The sequence below is a fragment of the Rhincodon typus genome, chromosome 2 (genome assembly GCF_021869965.1).
Source record: "Rhincodon typus isolate 14 chromosome 2, sRhiTyp1.1, whole genome shotgun sequence".
In the NCBI taxonomy this organism is placed as follows: Eukaryota; Metazoa; Chordata; class Chondrichthyes; order Orectolobiformes; family Rhincodontidae; genus Rhincodon; species Rhincodon typus.
This window is the reverse complement of record NC_063333.1, coordinates 144282930-144295064: the sequence shown is the minus strand read 5'-3', so window position 1 is coordinate 144295064 and position 12135 is coordinate 144282930. Positions and strand designations below refer to the sequence as shown.

The following is a 12135-nucleotide window of genomic DNA, read 5'->3' as shown; positions in this document are numbered from 1 at the left end:
CTACCTTCTGTGATTCACGCACAAGGACACCCAGGTCCCTCTGCATAGCAGCATGCTGCAACTTTTTACCATTCAAGTAATAATCCTTTTTACTATTACTCCTACCAAAATGTATGACTTCACATTTATTTACATTGTATTCCATCTGCCAGACCTTTGCCCACTCACTCAATGTATCTATGTTCCTCTGCAAAGTTTCACAGTCCTCTGCACACTTTGCTCTGCCACTCATCTTAGTGTCATCTGCAATCTTTGACACCCTACACGTGGTCCCCAACTCCAAATCATCTATATAAATTGTAAATAATTGCAGTCCCAACACCAATCCCTGAGGCACACCACTAGTCACTGACTGCCAGCTAGAATAGCACTCATTTATCCCCACTCTTTGCTTCCTGTTAGTCAACCAATCCTCTATCCATGCCAATACTTTACCCTTAATGCCATGCATCCTTATCTTATGCAGTAGCCTCTTGTGCGGCACCTCGTCGAAGGCCTTTTGGAAATCTAGGTACACCACATCCACTGGGTCCCCATTGTCCACCTCGCTCGTAATGTCTTCATAGAATTCCAAAAGATTTGTCAAGCATGACCTGCCCTTCATAAACCCATGCTAACCGGTCTATAATTCCCCATCTTTTGTCTACTTCCCTTTTTAAACAGTGGCATCACATTTGCTGTTTTCCAATCTGCGGGGACTGCCCCAGAGTCCAGCGACTTTTGGAAAATTACCACCAGTGCACCTGCTATTTCTCCCGCCATCTCTTTTAGTACCCTGGGATGCATTCCATCAGGGCCAGGAGACTTATCAATCCTTAGCTCCATTAGCTTGCCCAACACTACCTCTTCCGTAATTATGATTGTTTCCAGGTCCTCACCTACCTTCGTCTCTTTGTCAATTACTGGCATGTTATTAGTGTCCTCCACTGTGAAGACCGATACAAAATACCTGTTCAATGCCTCGGCCATTTCATCATATCCCATAACTAAATTCCCCTTCTCATGCTCTAAAGGGCCAACGTTTACTTTAGCCACTCTTTTTCGTTTTATATATTTATAGAAACTTTTCCTATCTGTCTTTATATTCTGTGCTAGTTTCTTCTCATGTTCTATCTTACTTTTCTTTATAGCTCTTTTTATGGCTTTCTGTTGACCTTTAAAGTTTTCCCAATCTTCTAGTTTCATGCTGTTTTTGGCCACTTTGTATGCCTTCTCTTTCAATTTGATAGCCTCCCTTATTTCTTTAGACACCCATGGCAGATTACCCCTTTTCTTACAATCCTTCCTTTTCATTGGAATATACTTTTGCTGAGCACTTTGAAAGATTGCTTTGAAAGTCCTCCACTGCTCGTCAACTGTCCCACCATAAAATCTTTCTTTCCAGTTTACTTTAGCCAAGTCCTCCCTCAATCTATTGTAGTTCCCCTTGTTCAAGCACAGGACCCTGGTATTGGATTTTATCTTCACACTCTCCATCTGTATTCTAAATTCAACCATACTGTGATCACTCCTTCCAAGAGGATCCCTAACTATGAGGTCATTAATTATTCCTGTCTCATTACACAGGACCAAATCTAGGATAGCTTGCTCCCTCATTGGTTCCATTACATACTGTTCAAGAAAACTATCATGGATACACTCAACGAACTCCTCCTCAAGGCTACCCTGACCGAGCTGGTTCGACCAATCTACATGTAGGTTAAAATCCCCCATGATAATTGCCGTACCATTTTTACAGGCATTAGTTATTTCTTTGTTTATTGCCCGCCCCAATGTGATGTTATTATTTGGTGGCCTATAGACTACGTCTATCAGTGACTTTTTCCTCTTAGAATTTCTAATTTCCACCCAAATGGATTCAACCTCATTCTCCATAGAACCTATATCATCTCTCAGCACCGCCCTGATGGCGTCCTTGAATATCAGAGCTACACCACCTCCCTTACCTTCCTGTCTGTCCTTCCGAATAGTCTGGTACCCTTGGATATTTAACTCCCAGTCGTGACCATCCTGTAACCATGTCTCCGTAATGGCTACCAAATCATATTCATTCGCGATGATTTGTGCCGTTAACTCATCAACCTTGTTACGAATGCTACGAGTGCTACGAGCATTCAGGTAAAGTGCCTTTATGCTAGCTTTCTTACCCTCATGATTTCCAACATCTCTAATAATATCTCCTGAGTTAGCCTTCCTTTTTGCTTCTTTCATAGTCTGCCTTGAACTTAAACCCTCCTGCACACATGCTAACCTGCTGCTTACCTTTTTATTTACCATCATACTCCCTGTCGTTTTCCCTTTCCCTTCCCCCCAGCTCACTAGTTTAAAGTCCTAGTGACCACCCTATTTATCCTTTTCGCAAGAACACTGGTTCCAGATCGGTTCAGGTGGAGACCGTCCCATCGGTACAGATCCCTCCGGTTCCAAAACTGATGCCAATGCCCCATGAAATGGAACCCCTCTTTCCCACACCACTCCCTTAGCCACGTGTTTACTTCCCTAATTTTCTTATCCCTAAGCCAATTTGCACGTGGCTCAGGCAGTAATCCGGAGATTATGACCCTCGAGGACCTGTTCCTTAATTTCGTTCCTAGTGCTTGATAATCCCCAAACAGGTCCTCCATCCTAGCCTTGCCTATTTGTTAGTCCCAATGTGGACCACAACAACTGGATCCTCCCCCTCCCGCTCCAATATCCTTTCAAGCCGGTGAGAGATGTCCTGCACCCTGGCACCGGGCAGGCAATACACCATGCGGGACTCCCGATCCGGCTTGCTAAGGATACTATCTATCCCCCTAACTATAGAATCACCTTGAGAATTTCAAACTGACCCCTTATGGCAGGAACGGACAGGGTCAGCTTGGATTGATCAACATAGTTCAGGCTCAACAAATCTACTGGAGCATTTTGAGGATGTAATTAGTAGTGAGTGCAGCCACCTCTCTGTACTATAGTGATACAGATTCCCTGATCCTGATTGCCCCAAATGACTGACTGACAGTGTTAAAGTTCCTGGGCTGATATAGAAACCCACAGTTTATGTTCCAAGAACAAGATCGAATGCATAAAAGAAGTTATGCCTGAAAATTTATAAGAAATTCTCTCAAGAGAACACTGAAACATTGCTAGTATGGCAGTGTAATACATTTATTATGTGAAATATTTTTGAATGGCCTCCTCCTGCTCCTATCTTCTATGTTTCTATGTTCTATGAATTATTTAGGAAAATAACAAAATAATGGGCTGGGATTTTTCTGTCAGCAGTGGGCGAATGGTGCCAGGTTGTAGGCTTTGCAATGGCAGTTTATTGTAAATTTAAGAGCTATATCTGAGCAGTGCCCTTTAAATGGAGCTGGGACCTGTGCAAACAGGGAAATTAAATGTGAATCTCATAACCAATTAAATTGAAACATCATTAATGAGCACTACACAGCCTTTTTTAATAAATCATTCATGGGGCAGGGCTCTTCTGGCACAGTTATAGTGTCCCTGCTTCTGAGCCAGGAGGCCCAGGTTCAACTTCCACCTGCTCCAGAGATGTGTCAGTATATCTCTGAATAGAAAATATCTATAGGATGTGGGTGTTGCTGGCTGCACCAGCATTTATTGTCCTTCCCTAGCTGTCTTGGTAAGCTGTCTTCTTGCAGTCTATTTGATTTAGATAGACCCATAAGTCTAAATCAGTGTGTCAGTTAAATGTTTAACACAAAGTCAAATAAAGGTGCAAAAAGCAAAACAAATGAAAGGGAAAAGAAAGATACAATTAAGAGAAGTTAAAAAAGTATCTTTTCAGACTTTCCACTATAATTAAAACCTGAAGTCAGTGAGACGCCACACTTATAAAAGTTTAATTTTTAGGAACAGGGAAGTTGTTTGGCACTAACTAAAACTTATCACACCATTAAAATTCACAACGGACAAGCCCCAACATTTTCTGGCTATCTTAGTGGGTACCTATCACGTAAACAGTGCAACTTCTCAAGGGAAATTGGCAATGGGCAACAAATGCTGGCCTTCCCATCCTGTATGGAATTAAAAAAACTCCATGTCCTTCTATGCATTTCCGTGCACGGTCTTTTGGAAAAATAACAGTACAACGACCAGAGTAGGGAAATTGAATAGCAACTACCTGATTTCCACGTTAAACTGTACATGTGCAGTGGCTGGAAACTACTTTCTGATTTACTCCATAATACCTAATGACTGCTGCCTTTATTGCCATGAGTGCCAGCTGTTCTTCAGCTGAGAGTGGTGCTTGCCTCTGACTTACACGATTTTGGGCTCAACTCCCTCTTCTGAGCTTAAGTACAAAATCAAGGCTGACAAATCAGTTCAGTACGGAAGGAATGCTGCGCTGTTGGAGGTGTCTTCTGTCAGATGATGAGTTAAATTAAGGCCCAACCTGCTTGTTCAGGGACATGTGAACGATCCCATGGCACTATTTCAAAGAAGAGCAGGAGAATTGTCCCCAGAGCCCTGTCGAACATTTATGTCTCAACATTGCAAAAACAGGTTATCTATTAATTATCACTGCGGTTTCTGGGAGTTTGCTAGGCACATATAAGGAGCCACATTTCCCACATTAGAATTGCGACAACACTACAAGAAGTACTACATTGGCTATAAGATGTTTCAAGATATAAAAAGGCCATATGTAAGTCTCTCCTTTATTTAGTTTTTTCCAACGTCTGTTCCAAAGAGAACAACCAATTGCCACATTCAGATGTCAGATCAGTAAAGCGTCCGATCCCAGCACAATAACTAGACTACGTGTACAAAATGGTAATGAGTATAACATAAACACAAACAGAAATCCGCCATGAACATAGGATTGCATGAGCTTTTTGTTATCTTTGTAATCCTGCCTCAAAACATCCACCTTCCAAAACTAATCAGTCGCAGCATAAATGCCACAAATGGTAGAATTCTGAAGCAAAAACAAGGAATGCACGAAATACGCAATATACCAATTAGCGACCAGTTAACATTTCAGGCACTAACATCTGAATTAATGATTGAACCTAGTCAAAACATTAACCTTTCACCAACAGATATATTTTCTGAACATTGTATGAAAAACAGCAGTACCGTCCGTGATCATTTACCCTTCTCACAACAATTCAGTCACATGTTAACTTTCAAGGCACTGCTGATTCAATGTTAGCATTTAATTGAGATAGTTTCATAGCCAGTCTCAGTCTCAAAAATAATTAACATTTATAGAATGCCTTTAAAACATTCTCAATGATACAACAGTGGAGAAATGAGAGGTCCTGAGTTCAAGTACAATGTTTTACAAATGCAGCTGCTTTTGCTCTTTTCTGAGATGAAGGTGATTCATGGAGGGAAAAACAGGTGCACTACTGGAATAGAGGTTTTATAGGTGGCTCAGAAAGGAGCATTTATTGTCCAGAAGGGGCTCTGGAAAATCTAGTGAGGTATAGCAACCAAAGGAGAGCAATTTCATTGGAAAAGCTACTCATACAAACAAATGGAATTTAAGCCACATTTACAAAGACAGGCATGAAATAAACACTGACGATACTGCTCATTTCAAAAATGAAATTAAAACCATTACACAAAACAAAGAGACAGGCAGTAATCAACATAAGAATGAAGTGCAAACAGCAAATCATATGGAGCGGTACTCCACTGGGGATCTACGTAAAGAATTTACTTCAATATTATAACAAACCTTTTTAGTCTGACATAACACAGTCATGATGCTAAGATGACAATTCTCAATATTCCTCACTCAATTCATATTCACAGATAGTGACAAAGGGAACTGCAGGCTTCCACAATACAAACCCTCCTGAATGTTTAATAATAATTTTATTTTCACAATATAATTTATATAATGAAATCTAGATCTCATCTTTATGAAAGGCCTCCTTCAGCAGGTCAGTCAGAAATCACAACAAAGGCAGGAAATGTTAAAATAGTAGCAACAAGAAACATATGTTCGTGACAGTGACAGCGTACCCACCCCTCCTTTCAGCAGCACCAGCTGCTTTAATGAAATCTTTATTTTACATGTTGGCCTTTAGCACTGGCAGCATGACTGCAGATTCCTGTTTTCCTTGAGGTGACATCTCAACCACATGACCATTGTGCTAACAGGGTTATGGTCCTGGCTTGTATCTAACAAAAACAGAAGCAACATAGCTGTCTGCCATCTGGCACTTTCGTCGCTGGCTTTTTCAGCATTATCTATTTATTTAAATGTATCCTCTCCAGTTAATGACAAGTCACAGTCACACTTGTACCATCTATTATTCAAGTGAAAGAGGAGACCAAATGTTATTGACCTTTTCAAATTTAAAGTTGATTGCCAGCTGCAACTCAGTGGAGTGCACTCTTGGCTCTGAGGTAGAACATTAGGGATACAAGACCCATTCAAGATATTTAAGTAGGAAACCTAAGCTGATGCTCTCGTGCAGCACTGAGAGAATGTTGCACTGTTGGAGGTGCCATTTCTCAAAGAAGGCCCTCATTATCTTGAGGTATACAGTTACATGGAAAAGCAATGGAGTTTTCCCCAGCGTCTTGGTCAATTTACTCTTCAACCAACTTCACTAAAAATAGTTACTATCACAAATTGGCAATTACAAATGTCCTATAGTACGAGCGTGACTGCACTTCAAAAGTACTTCATTGGTTGCTCAGCACTTTGGTATGACCTAGGGTCATGAAAGGACTAAATAAATGCAAGCATTTTCTTTCTTTCCCCTATCACAGTGGTATCAACACAAGCTGCTGTCACCGGAGCACTGAAATCACTAATGTTTAAAGAAGGGATGCTTTTCGGTTCAGTGGTTTGTCTGAAATTACTGTCATTGAAGCTTTACGTCAATGACCCTTCAACTACACTCTTCAAGAATTTTGATTGGTATGCACCAGAAGGGCCTAAAATTAGGTTAGAATATGCCAGGCCCAAGTCCAAGTCAGGGGAGCCAGTCTGTTGAGGACAATGACTCCACCAAAAAAGGTGTCAGCCCAAGCCCAATGTTAACATACTGGCCTCAGAGTCAACAGGTTGCGGGATAGACTCTTCCTGCAAACACTTGGGCGTAATATTCAGATTGCCAGTCCAGTTCAATACCAAGGGAGCACCGAATGATCACAGCATAATTTTTCAGATGAGACAAACTGAAGTCCTATGCCTGTCCTCTCAAAGATGTAGAAGATCACATGGCTCTCTTTCAAGGAATAGCAGGGGAATTAACTCTGGTGTCCTGGCCAACATTTATCATTCAACCTACATCACTAAAAACAAGTTATCTGGTCATTTTCACGGAGTTGCTTGTGGGGGTTTTCTGCGTGCAAAATGGCTGACCCATTTCTATACTACATCACTTCAACAATGGTGGTACTCGGTGATTTCTGAGATTGCGAAAAGTGCTACATAATGCACTCGACTGGTATAAGGGGCTGGAGACTATTCCCAAAATTGGGAATTCCCACATTAGGAATTCCAAATCCTGTTTCTCAGAAGATGCCTGGTTCAGGATTAGTGACAGTATAGCTGGTGAAATCAAAAAGAAGTGCTGATTGCAGGCAAAAATCAGTCTTCCTAGAATTCCAGGTTGAAATTATGGTACAAATCACTGAAGGAAAATACTATTAACATTTAGTAAATATCATATTAATCCATCTGTGCAACTGAGGAGGGTCTCGACACCAGCTGTGTCCAACTTGGCTTTAGCATTTCCTACATAACAATGACTGCAAAAATATTTTATGGGCCATAAAAAGGTGCTTTAAGCATCCCAAGGTCAAAACACAAGAGACAGAAATGCAAGATTTTACTTTTGGCATTCTCTGACATAGCACAACAGTCTCTGGCAGAATACCTTCCCGTGGAGGGTGTCACAATCTTAGTGAAATTTCAATAATGAGCTCATTTATGTGGCATTTATAATGAAATAGCTTCTGTTGTATATTTTATATCATTTTCACCATTAGAAAGTTCTACAGAGCATTCAATATGTTGAAATGCAGAGTAGGGGAGGCAATGTTGGTTATATTTGAACCTCAAAATATTTAAGTATTGAAAGGGTTAAACTAGCTTCAACATTATTTATGAATATGGTTATTTCTATCGAGCTAGAAAACTAGGTTCAAAGTAACCTGACACATCACTTGAAAAGCTGACAATTCAAGAACAGCCCTGATGTATGAAAACAAGTTGTTAAACAGGTTATGAAACCACGGAGAAGTGCACAAACCTCCTTGTACTGGAGGAAACAAACGTTATGCATACGGAAGTCATTTAGCTTAATCCAAATGCTGCAGGTATAATACATGCTTTGCACTTCTGCAGTTTGGAAGGTCTGTACCTGCTTGAGATCAATAAATGTTATTTCAACTGTCACATTCCCATATCCAATAAACTCCATCTCACTGTCTCAGTTCACAAAGGTACTCTTAAGTTCTTCAGTTGCAAAGTCACTGCACCTCAGTCAGTCCCCTCCTCTTTTGTGGAAGTATTCTCTTCATCCAACTCTCTCAGTTTATTCTCACTGTCATAAACTCTCCCTTCCAATCCAACTCCTTCAAGCTGGTATGCTTTATTTATTATCACCCCACACCTACCTCAAAACTACTGAAACTGGTAACTTTCCTTCTAGCCCCCAGAGTGCTCGCCACCAACCTTGCCCAATTTAATTGCCTCCTTCCTCCTCACCATTTCTTAGCTTCGCCCCTTTCCCATTACATTCCGAACACAGCTTCTGTTCTTGTTCCTTTACCATTTATTACTACCCATTACGGTCTCCTTGTTATTGCCATCTGTTTAATTCCCTTTTCATTTCCATATATTTTCTCCCCTTTTCACTATTACCTTTACCACTTATAATTCCAAACATCACTACAATCACTTCTCCTTTCACTGGTATCCACTTTGATTCCTGCTCTTCAAAGTTTTCCCTCTACTGGAGATGATTTCAGCTTCCTCCCATTGCTGTCTATTTCTGCCAAGCCCTCCTCACATTTTCCTCCTATCCTATCTTGCTGTAGTTTAGAGTTTTCCGGCTCTGGGTAGGTCGTGCTCTCTTTCTTGGCTTTGCTACCTTGGCATACTGCAAGTTGGAACTCTGGAAAGAGATTCTACCCAAAGTTCACGAATGCAGCACTGCTGTCATGACCACTGGGAGTACGCCAAGATGAGAAGTGGGAGCTGTCCAATATATTACCCACCATATTGAAGAACTGAATAGGAGTAAGGCTAGAGGAGGAACAGGGTTGCTCTAACAAACACTGGCACACTGACACAAACAATAAGACTGATGCTTAGCATATATGCGCGATGTCTCTTAAAAATTAAAGACTACATCAGATAAATGCATAATTTTCATTCATACAAAATGGAAAAATAAATTTCAACTCACTCTAGGCAATTAAAATAAAAGAATTTACTTACTTAAATGGACTAAACAAAAAGGACAGTGTGGTCTCTTTTTTGTGAATCATCTTCACCTGTAAAATAATAAAAAGTTTCAAAATATGTTCCATATCCAAGAGTTTTTTGGCATTCATACATCAGCAATATTCACTATCCTCCTTTTTGTACAACTCGAGAGGTGTCCCGATGTTAAAAGTAGTGCAGCACTGATACGCGCAGGGAGATACAGGAAGTAACTATTACCACAAAATTAATGCAATGTTAATAAAATGTGACTTAAAACTAAGGTTTCAAAAACATCATTAATACTCTGCACATCCATCCTTGCTAATTCCCCTTCAATTCCTTAACTAATGGCTCTCCAAATTTAATGACTTTTTAAATTTCTGATTTCTTTACAATAATCTCACTCAGTGGACAGAATTTTACAGATGGCAGGTTTCCCTCCCCGCAACCTGAACAGTTAGTGGGGCAGGGGGAGGATGGCAGGAAATTCCACCCGCTTCCACTTGCAAACCCACTGGCCAAAAGGGGGAGGTATGGATCGTAAGATTCTGCCCACAATATTCCACATCATGCACTTATAAATTCGACAGACTGGAAGAACAAAATTCTACTCTTTTGACCAGGGGCCTTTCACTAAAATAATAAACTTCTTTTTTGAAAAGGGTTTAGTTTAACCTGGAGACTCTGAATTTCCTCAGCTGTCCGAACCATTTGCCAAAATTTCAATCATTTGGACCTTTGCAGCAGGAGGTCAGACAATCCTGCAGAGATTCGGAGCCAGACTGCACGTTGCCAAAGGCATTGCCAAAAAGTAATCATTGAATTTCCCTTATTGGGAACTTCTGCCCACACTTTCAATTGAGCCATGATCCTGTGTTAGCTTCACTGGTTTAACAAGGTGGGTATTCAAAAGGGTTCTCACCACCAAGAGGAAGCCGACCCAGGAAGACCCATGTGGAGGGAAGCAGGGGCCTGGGACCGGGGGTGGGGGGCGTGGTGGTGGTGTGGAGGGGAGAGATGCGGACCAGCTCCTGTTCCCATAGCCTTAAAGCCTAATAAGGGGCAGCTCGGTGGCTGTGGCTAGTACAGCTGCCTCACAGCACCAGGGACCCGAGTTCAATACCAGCCTCGGGCAGCTGTCTGTATGAAGTTTGCATATTCTCCCTGTGTCTGCTTGGGTTTCCTCCGGGTGCTCTGGTTTCGTCCCACAGTCTAAAGATGTGCAGGGTAGGTGGATTAGCCATGATAAATTGCCTATAGTGTCCAGAGAAGTGTAAGGTAGGTGCATTAACAGGGTTACAGGGATAGGATAGGTGGATGAGTCTGGGTGGAATGCTCTTCGAAGAGTTGGTGTGGACTTGTAGGGCTGAATGGCCTGTTTCTACACTGTAGGGATTCTAAAACAAAAGACTGGGAACAGGTGTAGCAGGAATAGGAAAGTAACTTTAAAAAGGGACAGAGCTAACCAACTAAGGTGGTTGCAAACCACATCATGAGGCCAAAAAGCTTTTATAAAAACTCCTCCTTCCATTTTGGACATTGTGGACAGTTATACCACCACCTTGGTCTATCAGCTTCTAACTGGGCAATAGTGGAATGAGGTAAAAATGGGAGGTAACTAGGTGAGAAGACCAAACCACATTCCCAAGCAGCATTCATTTACAATAGTCCAGCAAAGCAGAGAGAGTGAAATCCATGGTTGGCATGGCTTTCTGCGCTATTATTTATGATACCAGCCACCAACTGTGGAATGGCATAGGAGATAAAATTCCAGTTCAATTAATCATGAATTATGTTTTCATAAAAATTTACTCATGTAATCCCAAAGCTGGAGTGTTATTAAAGCTACTGCACTGATCCAACAAAAAATGAACAACATTCTTGCCATCACTTTTGGCTTATATGTCAACTTAACTCGATTCAGAATCAAATAATATCCACTTAAGTAAGCTCTCAGAAAATTTTGCTGTGATTTTGAATTGTTTACTGCTACGATCCAGCCCATAAACGTGAATAATAATATACAGAAACATTGTCTGAGGATCTGAATCACCCTCTCAACAAACCAGTTTGTTGGGTTAGTATTTAAACTTCAAAACAAAAATAATGTTTAATAATAACAAATTTCATACCGTAAACTGTTCCAATATTTGCATAGTATTTGTTAGTATGCATTCAGCTTTAAACTGGTTGCTGTTGTTTAAGTATTCCAAAGGTAAAATGCCCTATGAGAAACATAATATGTTTGACAAATTGAAACATGAACCACAAAAGTAAAACCTAAAATATCTGAACCAACTGCTTTAAGTTAAGTTATTTTAATACATTCTAATGGCATCAGTTTACTCAGGCTACGTTTATTGAGTACACAGTGCCTCTCTCAGTTTTACTTAAAATATAGTTAACAATATGAAGCAGTTTATCAACAAGATAAAGAAAATAGTTAGATTGCCTAAGCAAGACAGCTATTAGATTTCACAACATGTCTTGTATTCTTGAATAATTAGATTCACTTTCTCATTCAATGCATTGTAAATTTATAATGTGCTGAATTCAAACAGATGAAAAGTCTAACAGAAGTAGTGAATCAGAGATAGTAGGAACTAGATGCTGGAGAATCCGAGACAACAAGGTGCAGGGCTGGATGAACACAGCAGGCCAAGCAGCCTCATAGGAGCAGAGAGGCTGACGTTTCGGGCCTAGACCCTTCATCAGAAAAGGGT

At 40.7% G+C, this 12135-nt stretch overlaps 1 protein-coding gene across 7 annotated transcripts in view; it reads right to left on the bottom strand.

Moving 5' to 3' along the window:
• Positions 1-12135, bottom strand: part of pign (phosphatidylinositol glycan anchor biosynthesis, class N) — a 97524-nt gene that overhangs the window by 55070 nt on the left and 30319 nt on the right. For 6 of the 7 annotated variants that reach the window (XR_007265618.1, XM_048616921.1, XM_048616911.1 and 3 more), the window contains exons 11-12: positions 11545-11637; positions 9425-9480 (exon numbers count right to left, since the gene is read on the bottom strand). Coding sequence is in view for 6 of the 7 variants with exons in the window: in XM_048616921.1 (XP_048472878.1) it covers positions 9425-9480; positions 11545-11637 (149 nt within the window). In the remaining variant the exon portion in view is untranslated. The remainder of the gene's footprint in view (positions 1-9424; positions 9481-11544; positions 11638-12135) is intronic. The other variant, XM_048616931.1, reaches the window with a different exon arrangement.